The sequence below is a fragment of the Haliotis rubra genome, unplaced genomic scaffold (genome assembly GCF_003918875.1).
Source record: "Haliotis rubra isolate DU_JTF1 unplaced genomic scaffold, ASM391887v1 Scf110, whole genome shotgun sequence".
In the NCBI taxonomy this organism is placed as follows: Eukaryota; Metazoa; Mollusca; class Gastropoda; order Lepetellida; family Haliotidae; genus Haliotis; species Haliotis rubra.
Genome location: NW_025765004.1, coordinates 1,659,804 through 1,673,614, shown reverse-complemented (window position 1 = coordinate 1,673,614; position 13,811 = coordinate 1,659,804). Strand labels below are relative to the sequence as shown.

At 41.9% G+C, this 13,811-nt stretch overlaps 1 protein-coding gene across 2 annotated transcripts in view; it reads left to right on the top strand.

Moving 5' to 3' along the window:
* Positions 1-13,574, top strand: part of LOC124286329 — a 78,780-nt gene extending 65,206 nt beyond the window's left edge. For both annotated transcript variants that reach the window (XM_046722697.1, XM_046722702.1), the window contains 2 exons: positions 5,006-5,156; positions 11,305-13,574. In XM_046722697.1, coding sequence (XP_046578653.1) covers positions 5,006-5,156; positions 11,305-13,309 — 2,156 coding nt within the window. In that variant the 3' untranslated portion in view covers positions 13,310-13,574. The remainder of the gene's footprint in view (positions 1-5,005; positions 5,157-11,304) is intronic.
* Positions 13,575-13,811: the final 237 nt, after the last annotated feature.

Here is a 13,811-nt window from a genome sequence, read left to right as displayed (position 1 = left end):
GTAGCTATACAGTGAGAGAGTCCCTATACAGGGAGAGTAGCTATACAGTGAGAGTAGCTAGACAGGGAGAGTAGCTATACAGGGGGAGAGTAGCTATACAGGGAGAGTAGCTATACAGGGAGAGCTCCCTAGACAGGAGTAGCTATACAGTAGCTATACAGTGAGAGAGCCTATACAGGGAGAGTAGCTATACAGTGAGAGATCCCTATACAGGGAGAGAGTAGCTATATACAGTGAGAGATCCTATACAGGGGAGAGTAGCTATACAGTGAGAGCTCCCTAGACAGGAGAGCTATACAGTAGCTGAGAGCTCCCCTAGACAGGGAGAGTAGCTATACAGGGAGAGTAGCTATACAGTGAGAGCTCCCTAGACAGGGAGAGTAGCTATACAGTGAGAGCTCCTAGACAGGAGAGTAGCTATACAGTGAGAGTAGCTATACAGGGAGAGTAGCTATACAGAGAGCTCCCTAGACAGGGAGAGTAGCTATACAGGGAGAGCCCTAGACAGGGAGAGTAGCTATACAGTGAGAGCTCCCTAAACAGGGAGAGTAGCTATACAGTGAGAGATCCTATACAGGAGAGAGTAGCTATACAGGGGAGGGAGAGTAGCTATACAGTGAGAGCTCCCTATACAGGGAGAGTAGCTATACAGGGAGAGTAGCTATACAGGGAGAGTAGCTATACAGGGAGAGTAGCTATACAGTGAGAGCTCCCTAGACAGGGAGAGTAGCTATACAGGGAGAGTAGCTATACAGGGAGAGCTCCCTAGACAGGGAGAGTAGCTATACAGTGAGAGCTCCCTAAACAGGGAGAGTAGCTATACAGTGAGAGATCCCTATACAGGGAGAGTAGCTATACAGGGAGAGCTCCTATACAGGGAGAGTAGCTATACAGTGAGAGCTCCCTATACAGGGAGAGTAGCTATACAGTGAGAGCTCCCTAGACAGGGAGAGTAGCTATACAGGGAGAGTAGCTATACAGTGAGAGCTCCCTATACAGGGAGAGTAGCTATACAGTGAGAGTCCCTATACAGGGAGAGTAGCTATACAGGGAGAGATCCCCTATACAGGAGAGTAGCTATACAGTGAGAGCTCCTATACAGGGAGAGTAGCTATACAGCTATACAGGAGAGAGGAGAGTAGCTATACAGGGAGAGTAGCTATACAGGGAGAGCTCCCTATACAGGGAGAGTAGCTATACAGGGAGAGCTCCCTAGACAGGGAGAGTAGCTATACAGGGAGAGTAGCTATACAGGGAGAGTAGCTATACAGGGAGAGTAGCTATACAGGGAGAGTAGCTATACAGTGAGAGCTCCCTAGACAGGGAGAGTAGCTATACAGGGAGAGCTCCCTATACAGGGAGAGTAGCTATACAGTGAGAGCTCCCTAGACAGGGAGAGTAGCTATACAGGGAGAGCTCCCTAGACAGGGAGAGTAGCTATACAGTGAGAGATCCTATACAGGGAGAGTAGCTATACAGTGAGAGCTCCCTAGACAGGGAGAGTAGCTATACAGGGAGAGCTCCTATACAGGGAGAGTAGCTATACAGGGAGAGCTCCCTAGACAGGGAGAGTAGCTATACAGGGAGAGCTCCCTAGACAGGGAGAGTAGCTATACAGTGAGAGATCGCTATACAGGGAGAGTAGCTATACAGTGAGAGCACCCTAGACAGGGAGAGTAGCTATACAGGGAGAGCTCCCTGGACAGGGAGAGTAGCTATACAGGGAGAGCTCCCTAGACAGGGAGAGTAGCTATACAGGGAGAGCTCCCTAGACAGGGAGAGTAGCTATACAGGGAGAGATCGCTATACAGGGAGAGTAGCTATACAGTGAGAGCACCCTAGACAGGGAGAGTAACTATACAGGGAGAGCTCCTTAGGACAGGGAGAGTAGCTATACAGGGAGAGCTCCCTAGACAGGGAGAGTAGCTATACAGGGAGAGCTCCCTAGACAGGGAGAGTAGCTATACAGGGAGAGTAGATATACAGGGAGAGTAGATATACAGGGAGAGATCCCTAGACAGGGAGAGTAGCTATACAGGAGAGAGTCACTAGACAGGGAGAGTAGCTATACAGGGAGAGCTCCTAGACAGGGAGAGTAGCTATACAGGGAGAGTGAGGAGATCCTAGACAGGGAGAGTAGCTATACAGGGAGAGAGAGCTCCTAGACAGGGGACAGCTATACAGGGATAGGGAGTAGCTATACAGGGAGAGTTCCCTATACAGGAGAGTAGCTATACAGGGAGAGTTCCCCTAGAGGGAGAGATACAGGGATAGATGCAGCTATACAGGGAGAGTAGCTATACAGGGAGAGTAGCCATACAGGGGAAGTAGCTATACAGGGAGAGTAGCTATACAGGGAGAGTAGCTATACAGGGATAGTTCCCTATACAGGGAGAGTAGCTATACAGGGATAGTTCCCTATACAGGGGAGAAGTAGCTATACAGGGAGAGTAGCTATACAGGAGAGTAGCTATACAGGGAGAGTAGCTATACAGGGGAGAGTAGCTATACAGGAGAGTAGCTATACAGGAGAGTTAGCTATACAGGGGAGAGTAGCTATACAGGGAGGCTATACAGGGATAGTTCCTATACAGGGAGAGTAGCTATACAGGGATAGTTCCCTATACAGGGAGAGTAGCTATACAGGGAGAGTAGCTATACAGGGAGAGCAGCTATACAGGGAGAGTAGCTATACAGGGAGAGTAGCTATACAGGGGAGCAGCTATACAGGGAGAGTAGCTATACAGGGAGAGTAGCTATGCAGGGAGAGCAGCTATACAGGGAGAGATCCCTATACAGGGAGTAGCTATACAGGGAGAGTAGCTATACAGTGAGAGCTCCCTAGACAGGGAGAGTAACTATACAGGGAGAGCTCCCTAGACAGGGAGAGCAGCTATACAGGGAGAGTAGCTATACAGGGATAGTTCCCTATACAGGGAGAGCAGCTATACAGGGATAGTTCCCTATACAGGGAGAGCAGCTATACAGGGATAGTTCCCTATACAGGGGGAGTAGCTATACAGGGAGAGTAGCTATACAGGGATAGTTCCCTAGACAGGGAGAGCAGCTATACAGGGAGAGTAGCTATACAGGGATAGTTCCTAGACAGGGAGAGTAGCTATACAGGGAGAGTTCCCTAGACAGGGAGAGCAGCTATACAGGGAGAGTAGCTATACAGGGAGAGTAGCTATACAGGGATAGTTCCCTATACAGGGAGAGTAGCTATACAGGGAGAGCAGCTATACAGGGAGAGCAGCTATACAGGGAGAGCAGCTATACAGGGATAGTTCCCTATACAGGGAGAGTAGCTATACAGGGAGAGTAGCTATACAGGGAGTAGCTATACAGGGAGAGTAGCTATACAGGGAGAGTAGCTATACAGGGAGAGTAGCTATACAGGGAGAGTAGCTATACAGGGAGAGCAGCTATACAGGGATAGTTCCCTATACAGGGAGAGTAGCTATACAGGGGGAGTAGCTATACAGGGAGAGTAGCTATACAGGGAGAGTAGCTATACAGGGGGAGTAGCTATACAGGGAGAGTAGCTATACAGGGGGAGTAGCTAGACAGGGAGAGTAGCTATACAGTAGCTATACAGGGAGAGTAGCTATACAGGGGGAGTAGCTAGACAGGGAGAGTAGCTATACAGGGAGAGTAGCTAGACAGGGAGAGTAGCTAGACAGGGAGAGTAGCTATACAGGGAGAGTAGCTATACAGGGAGAGCTCCCTAGACAGGGAGAGCAGCTATACAGGGAGAGTAGCTATGCAGGGAGAGCAGCTATACAGGGAGAGTAGCTATACAGGGAGAGCAGCTATACAGGGGGAGTAGCTATACAGGGAGAGTAGCTATACAGGGAGAGCTCCCTAGACAGGGAGAGCAGCTATACAGGGAGAGTAGCTATACAGGGGGAGCAGCTATACAGGGGGAGTAGCTATACAGGGATAGTTCCCTATACAGGGAGAGTAGCTATACAGGGATAGTTCCCTATACAGGGAGAGTAGCTATACAGGGATAGTTCCCTATACAGGGAGAGTAGCTATACAGGGAGAGTAGCTATACAGGGATAGTTCCCTATACAGGGGGAGTAGCTATACAGGGATAGTTCCCTATACAGGGACAGTAGCTATACAGGGATAGTTCCCTATACAGGGACAGTAGCTATCACCCTTGGTGGCACTGGATGGAGTGTGGGTTCTATACAAACAACTCAGTGAGGCAAACTCCACAGCCAGTTATATCACCATGCAGCATGGTTTACTTGGTACATCCAAGACTCCATTCGTCATCCTTTCATTATGAAATACATCTAGAAAATCTGCCATAAAGGAATCACTTCGTACTGTCATCTATCGCAACAGCGGTTTGAGGAAGTAATGTTGAGGATCAATACACAACATATTTAGGTGTGAAATACAAACTGCCTGTTATCGTAAAGAATAATCAACACAATGAGGGAATATGTATATCGTATACTACCGTAGATAAGCCGAATTTTGAGGAGCAAAAATAGCAGTCTGTAGAAGGGGTCAGCTTATTTATGGGTTTCACTTTCGTCAAACTTTTTTTCAGGGGGTAAGAAAACGACATTGTTTCGCTTCGCGTGAACAAACAAACAAGACAACTTCATCAGTAAATTTGTGTCAAATTTGCAATTAAACATCACTAGACAAGATTATTTACCTATTCAGTTCTAATTTGTTTATGCTGGGATTAAGATTATTGTGTGTAATTGTCTCATATACAGCGCCGGAAATAGCAATCAGCTGTGCAGTGCACACTTTACCCTGCCGGTGATTTAGGTAAAACGTACCCGACAGTATAACAAGATGAATTCTCTCTCATTCTATTCCTCCTTCTTCCTCCTACATTACATGCACACTGCACTTACTCCCAAATATGGATGGCAGTGGCCCTTGAAAAATGGTTGTGAAAGAGTGTGCAAATGTACATGTCACATATTTTGCATTGTGTAAATGCTGACTAAATGTAAAGTTTTATTTACAGCCCAACAACAATCGCACGACCTTGAGACAGAGGTGTTCAAAAGTCTGAGCGAAGAAAACGATGATCAGGTTCAAAATGGTGGAAGACGAGTTTCTTTTCAATTGGACAATCTACCGACTTCTTCTACCAACAAATTGAGGCGATTTAGAAGGTTTGCATTTACCTAATATCTGGAAGAGTCTCTTAAAAGAACATATTAGCGGGGCAAGGTTTTGCTTCAAACACGATATGCAGCAGCAAAGGCCATAAGGTTTACTTGAAACAAATTGTAATTGATAATAGCAGAACCAATTTTGTTCCCTTCCTGGTTTAAAAGAGATAATTAGGAATGGGACTCTCTCTCCTTAAGACAAATGAATATGTCATGAGTGACTCTGCTCTTAAGCACAGCCTTAAAAGGTGAACACCATAAAGAGGTAAATGCACTGACAGTGTCACATGGAAGATACCGATTCAAAGTCAAATCTTCAAATAGTCATTTCAAAACTTGATGGGATGGCATCTAGAGCCAGTAGGAAGTCTGTTGGGGATACAAGGGGTAGACTTCTCTCATTCATTTGAAAAGAGAATGGTTATTTGATTTTCATTAAGGAGGGTTTTCCAGACCAGCAAGGGCTAAGGAGGTTTTCAAGTGAATGGTGATTTCTGTAGAGCAAGTAGAGCAAGTAGAGTAGTGCAACTACTGACAGGACCCCGACATAGCTTCATGCTCCTGAATGGTGTGTTATTATGGACGTTGGAGGGAGAGGTGACAACAACCAGCATCATTAAAGACCTGGGCCTAGATTTTCCCTCTCTTAGTGCTAAGATATTCGTAAGAGCCATACATTAACATTAACTTACGACTATCTTAGCGCTAAGAGAGCTTCGAAAATCTAGGCCCTGCCTTATTGTATTTACATGCAAGATGCTGATGGTGTTGAAGACTATGACCATTTAGTATACACTTCAACACATGCTGGATGTTGAATGTGTTGAAGACTATGACCATTCAGTATACACTTCAACACATGCTGGATGTTGAATGTGTTGAAGACTATGACCATTCAGTATACACTTCAACACATGCTGGATGTTGAATGTGTTGAAGACTATAACCATTTAGTATACACTTCAACACATGCTGGATGTTGAATGTGTTGAAGACTATGACCATTTAGTATACACTTCAACACATGCTGGATGTTGAATGTGTTGAAGACTATGACCATTTAGTATACACTTCAACACATGCTGGATGTTGAATGTGTTGAAGACTATGACCATTTAGTATACACTTCAACACATGCTGGATGTTGAATGTGTTGAAGACTATGACCATTTATATACACTTCATTTAGTATACACTTCAACACATGCTGGATGTTGAATGTGTTGAAGACTATAACCATTTAGTATACACTTCAACACATGCTGGATGTTGAATGTGTTGAAGACTATAACCATTTAGTATACACTTCAACACATGCTGGATGTTGAATGTGTTGAAGGTCCTGAAAATTTAGATTTCACTTTACAAATGCATAGGTGCATTATGTATTCTACCATTACTTCAGTAAATACTGGATTGTGACTGGTTAATCAAAGTCATTCAGAGGTATATTATCATGTCATACAGGTCTATGATTTTCCATATGCGGTAGTGCACTATATAACTGCTGATATATAGATATAGATTATCGCCATTTTGCTGTCGGAAATTACACACGTCTTTGAAGATGGATTTAGCAATGATGAGTTTGACTCATTACTTGCATAAATCACAGAAATAGATTATGATACATGCAAAATTATTTCACAAGTATAGAAACAAATGTTCAGTCGAACAAGATCAAACATCGTCGCCTTTCCGAAAAATAATTCAACAAGGAAAATATGTTTAAGGTGATTCTATGTTATGTCAAAATAGATTAAGCGATAGACTGCTACATAATTTCCATATTAAATTTATGATCAGATTTCAGTGACGATATGGCCTCTGATCTGGATCCAGTAATGGAGGATGCATTCAAATTAACACAACTGGGTTTATTAATTGTAACAATATGATATATTTATGAGAAATATGTACTGTTTCAAATTTAGCGGTAGTATCACACAATTACAGAAGATGTAAAATTCACTTAAAACCATTCTGTTTAGCCCAACATATTTTTCAAAAAAAGATAATATTGGTGAAAAAATTATTTAACCTAGTCGCAATCCCTTTGATCCATTATACTGTTTGATGTAATGTAAAAATGACTTACGCTTTGCATGTTATCAGATACAGTCAAACCTGCACTAGCCATTTTTCATATACAACATGAACAATACTATGTATCTACGCATACCTATGTACATGTAAACATCTGCTGGGAAATAATAGGTTTTGTAAAAATGACTTACACCTTGCATGTTATCAGAGGCAGTCAAACCTGTATTAGCTGTACTTCATATACAACATAAACAGTATTATGTATCTATGCATACTTGTGTACATGTAAACATCTACGCACACTTATGTACATGTAGATAAACAAAAATAAAAACAAAAATAAAAAAAATAAAAAATTATACTGCTTGATCTAAAGTAGTCTATTGAAGTTTCATTAATTACCTTACAGTATTTATGCCAGAGGTACATCCTTATGTCCTGTTCCATCCTTTCGGAAATATCCCCCAAAATCCAACTTTTTGTCATCCTCATTAATTTCCAGGGTATACATTCCGATAAATCTTCACTGTACCCTGGATACATCTACGGCTCGGACCCATGATTTTATTACCTCCCTTTGCTGGCTTTTTATCCAATCAGGTGTCTACGCTGGGAAGTTGAGCGTACCAATCACAACTCACTTTCGCTTCTTTTATCTAACCGATTAAACTTGGCAACATTACTGTTGCAGGGTACTCTGAAAGAGGTAGATAGAGTTCTTGCATATATATTTTTAAGGTTTCAGACCTGTCAGTTGGTCTGTATGATTTCCCCACAAATCTGAGTCGCACTGCGAACAAACCTTCACGGCTGCAACCGCTATCTTTGTTGACACTGGCAAGCTCGGTTGTAACGGCAGCTTAGCTGATTGGCTACTGTGAGAATGCAGAGCCAAGGGAGGTAATAAACTTACCAGGCCAAGCCAAAGATGCATCCAGGGTACTAGTGGAGATTTATCGTAACGTATACCCTGGAGATTATCGAGGAATAGTACTTGTCAGCAGTCTCACAAACATGCCAGCAAATCCACTTCCATGTTGTACACTTTCAAGTCACAAGGTCAGAATACACTTTCCAAAGTGTTGAAACTAATAACCATAGAATCGAATTTGAGCACAAGTACACAGTGTGTAAGGGCCACTACAGTGACTCTTCTGTCACAAGCATCAAAAGTATCTAAATTCGTACAATATGGACTCCTGATCACAGCAATAGTGACTCGCTCTTAAATTTTGCAATGTACCAATAATTAGCTATAAAAGACACTGTGTCAGTCATACAACCAAGTTAACCCTGCACAAACTGCCAGAAACTCTCCTGTCACATCTTTCCAAATTTCCAATATGCAATGTCATGGTAAACAATGACTACAGGGAATATGTCAAGGTAATGAAGTCCCTGCCATTATTCGGGTGGGTAAAGGGTCTACGGCAGAATTTAAAAGTGTGAACCAAGCTTTTTGAAAATATTCGATATATGTTTCCCAATTTATCAGTTAATGATTGGTGATTAATGCAGTGAAAAAATTTGTTTTTACATTTGTGTTTGTTGTTATTGACAGTTTTACCACCAATCACCCCATTTGGGTGAACCCGTGAAGGTCCGGGTTTGAATATTGATCATCAGTAAGTTAACCCATGCTTGTCGTAAGAGGCGACGAACGGGATCGGGTGGTCATGCTCGTTGACATGGTTGACACATGTCATCGGTTCCCAGTTGCACAGATTGATGCTCATGCTGTTGATCACTGGATTGTCTGGTCCAGACTCGATTATTTACAGACCGCCGCCATATAGCTGGAATATTGCTGAGTGCGGTATGAAACTAAACTCACTCACTCACTATTACAAGTAATTCAACATTTCCAGAAGATATCTTTTATTTCCTTTGGTTGGGGTAGAGGTGATGGGTTGGGGTTATAAGAAACGGACTTTTCTACTCATTCATTGAACTTTTGAATTGCTTCAAGCTAGTAGTACCAGCCAGCCTCATCCAAGTTGTAAATTCATCTTATTCGTGAACTCAGCTTTGACCAGATCTCTTAGAAAAAGCATTAGCTTTAAGGTTTTGTCTGAATTTGACCACTGTTTTTAGACCATGTGATGTTTAAACATCTCAGAGAATATAATCTCATTTATATCACATTTATGGCTTTAAATAAATTATAATTGACATTTGAAGTAGTCATGTCAATAGTCAAGGTCATCTTCCATACCAGGATGAAGCTCATTTCCACCAGAATACCTGCAAACAGTCTATAAGTCTAACGAATGTGGAGATTATTTATGATAAGTGATCACAACCTGTTAATATAAAATGTTAATCACTAACCTACTCTCACTAAAAATATCAAATGCAATTTTTGAAAGACCATCACCTTGGTCAAGTAAGTAGAAGATCAGTCCCAGGCTTTAAGCCAAAAGACATCATCAAAAGATGGTACTTTTGTTACTCTGCCTGGCACTTGGCTTAAACCATAAACCAAGGACTGTCAGCTGGGATGTAGTATACTATATCTTATCTGAGTGGGGTATTCATGTTAAACTGTTCATGGTTATCTCCATGATTACAACCTGGTTCGTCTACTGTTTAGGCCCTGACTATACCTGGATTGTCTAACCACGCATGAGTGATTTCCCCATGGGTCAGTGTGAACCGTTAAGTCACTGACCTGTAAAATCTGTTTGGGAGAGGCTATTGGAGATCTTGGGGGTCTCAAGATGCTTACCGGGGGCGCGGTGGGCGAGCTTGCTAAGGCGCCAGGCTAGTGATCAAGCGAGGTTGAGGTGCCGGGATCGAGCCCACCTGTGACCGGTTATAAAAACCTTGGAGTCAACTTTGTGTGCAGACTCTTTCTGTGTTACCACAACCCTTAGTGTACATAAAGGCTTGTGCAAGCATCCCAACACAAACACATGCATTCCCATCTGTATACATGTGTAAGTATAATACTCTAGAATGTTTAACCCCATTTCATCTAAACTCACCCCACCTCATCTAACCTCATCTCAACTTAACGTCAATTTACCTTATAACGCAGGGAAATCATTTAGTCACATTCATATACTGTAAATATAAAAAGGCAAGTGGTCTTTGCTCACATTACTTAAACTCCAAATTTATGCTTCAGAAATGACTGTTAACATGTTTGAATATAAAACCAAATAACTTTTTTTCCACAGCATGGTTTTATGAGCAGCAGTTTTAACAAGTGTATACCAGTAATTGAATGTGATTCAAACACTAGAAATTGCATGCTGGACATCATTGCTGTTGTGTTCTACTCACTCATGTCCAACTCGGCATCAAGGACTGACAGGACCTTTCGTTGTCTGTCTTCAACTCTTGTTTGCCTTCTCCATATACTGATCAGTGAAATATTTTATCATGGTTCTAAACAGTGCTCTACAGAATTATGATATTCTGCGTTAATAAGCAGTCATGTTTGCCGTTTGATTTGAATAATGTAAAAATTGGATTAAGGTAAGGCTGAAATACGACTGTAAATCACTTTAAAACAACATATTACATTAAGATTAATTTGGAGGCGTATTAATTTTATCATATCAGTATTATGTCATAGATCAAGGTCATATGCCAGATAATAGCCTGAAGAATAGTTTAACTCAGCTTGAGAAGGATTTACTGCTAGTTAATGAAACTTTGCAAAGTACATGTCATCTGTAAGGGTGGGACCACATTGGAAAAGTTCATAAGTGACCTAGTGTTAGGTCAAGGTCACAGGAGGGTCTTTATTCAGTTGCATACTTTCAGTGAGAAAATTATATTCATTTTTAGCTGACGGCACTGAAAGTCAGAAGCTCATTCCATGGTGTGTTTCAGTTGGCATGCATGATGTGTCCGATTTGCTGATCTTGCTGCCAAAAGTGTCATGATAGTCATCCATGTAATATTTACCTATTTCAAAGACGTTTGTCTGTGTTTCATTGTGTAGTTGATATAATGAAGTATAAAGGTTAGAATAACACTGTCTGTGTAAGCCTACATACTCATTGGGCTATATATGAACTACCGATGAAAAATACAAATGTTGTTTTGTAGTCATTTTAACTAATTGTTCAATTCTGATTACTGTTTTAAGGTACACAGAGGGCGATTTCCATCACCTAAAACGTTCTAAGATTGACAAGTCAGTACCACGTCAGTATTCCCTTGGTGCTAGGAGCTGGGTGGATGAAGCAGCACTTCGGGCTAGTATAGAAGAACAATTGCGGGAGGTTGAGGAAAAGACACGCAGAGAGTCCCTGCCAATACTTGACCTGAACAGCTCAGTATCACCAACACTTAAACCTATAAGAACGCAGGTAGCTGTAGAAATTCACCATCAACAAACTATGAACAAGTTAGATGAAAGAAAAGGCAGTCAAGAAGCAGGTGAATTTAGAAAAGATTTAAGACCACACCCACCTCAGAGTCTTCGAACAAGTCCTTCCCAAAAGTACTCACATAGTTTGGAAACAGTTAGCCCGACTACACAGAAAATGTACAGAGAAACAAGAAAAGTTAAAAGTTATGAGGACTTTGCTGATTATGATGTACTTAAAATAACAGAATTTTCTAAGGGACCTTTTTATAATACTGACTATGATGTGATATCAGAGTTAGGGTCTCCAATGTCATCTAAAGTACGATACAATGACACAGGAAGTCTAGAACAATTGAATGAAGAACAAGTGGTGTATCTAAATGACCTTGACCTTGAAGGAATAATGCCAGAAGAGAGTGATGACACAGAGACCCTTAATGGAACCCAGAAGTATCGGGAACTTTGGAACCTTCGAGCTACATTGGAGGATGAGGATGAGTGCAGTGACACAATAAGAATGGAGGACATGACATCACCTGAAGAATCCCCTGATCGTGAGCAACTTACACCATACACTACTTCATTTGAGTCTAACACAGAGGCAGCCAGTGATGCTGGGGTAAGTGATCTGAGAGATAACAGTATTCAGTGGGGAGGAGGAGCTGGACGAACTTCCTCAAAGAATCTTCTTCATCCAAACTATGAAAACAGACGTCAGAACTACAGGAACATTTTAACCAAGAGATTACAGAAAGCAGGCCCCAATACGAGCACTGAAAATAGTTTTGATAGTGTGGAAACTGATGGAGATGTATCCGACACCAGTCGCTATGAAGTCACAACGACATCTTTTGAGTCAACGACAGACAACACCGACAGTACAACAGAGAGCCAACAGAGCAAGTTAAGACAAATGAAGGCAGATAGCGGGTACAAGTCATTAGAAACACAGGGTTCAAGTAAAGAAACAGCGGATGTGGAGAAGGAAACATCTCCAGGAGCTACCTGTCTTGAAAACTCACCACCAAAATCTCCCCACAGATCTCCCAACAAGTCTCAACAAAAAACAACTCAAAATTCATCAGCGCCAGATCTGAAACCTGAAAGCTTGGGTAGTCCCAAACATGCCCCAAAACGATCTGGGCATGGATCCCATTTTGATCGCCGAAATGGCAAAACAGCATCCAAAAAGAGACGTGCCTACAGTCGTGAGAGGCAGATGGTTCGTGTTTATGAAAGTATCAATGAACCAGAAACAGATTCCAAGTCAGAACTGGCATCAGGAGACAGTTTCGAAGATAATACAATCCCAAGTAAAATTTCAGTTTTCAAGAGATTTTTTAAGTCTCACTCTCTTGAAACTCGTGAAAAATATTTAGCCAGAGATTATAGCATTGATGAAACTACAAACAAAATTTTTAATGACTTCATTCGCCCAGAGCCACACGACACTAGACTTGGTGCACGGCGTTCCCCACGCTTGCACTATCGGCACAGGCTGCATCGTAAACACACTGAACCTATCATAGGGGATGACAGGAGGCGCGACAGACTTGCACCAGACATGCGCAGTACCAGCCTTGGCAGTGATAGTAGTGCTAGCTCAGTACGACGACTCTCACCTCAAGATAGTATTGAAGAGGAGGATTTTGAAGAGGAACAGTCTGTATCTTGGTCTTGTAGGGAGAGGCAGTTTAGCCCAGATGATTCAAATCAACAAAAAGCCATTCATGGAATACCTATCATTAGACTTCCTGAAGAGGAACCAGAGGATTCCTAGCCAACATATTGATTGCATGATGGACAAAATTAGGAGATTATTAATTATCTTTTCTATTTTTCCCTTCAGGTAGATATTTACCTATCCATTATGACAAGACTGTAATTCCTAAAACAGTATGTATACACACTCTGGAAAACATAGAATGCATGCAGTATGGAGAGTAAGAATATGCATGACATTAAGTTCTCACACACCAGTAAGAAGAGATTCATGCATGCACATGTACACACTCACTCACACACTCACTCACACACACACACACACACACACACATATACTCTCTCTCTCTCTCTCTCTCTCTCTCTCTCTCTCACACACACACACACACACACACACACACACACACACACACTTGATTTATAACTGGGATATATATAAATATGTTTCGTCCTTTTTAACTTCATATATCTGCCAGGCATTCATTGGCATTAAGAGCATGTTAATACATGTTTATGAATTCCTAATGTCCTAAATCATCCCGGTTGCATGTGATAATATT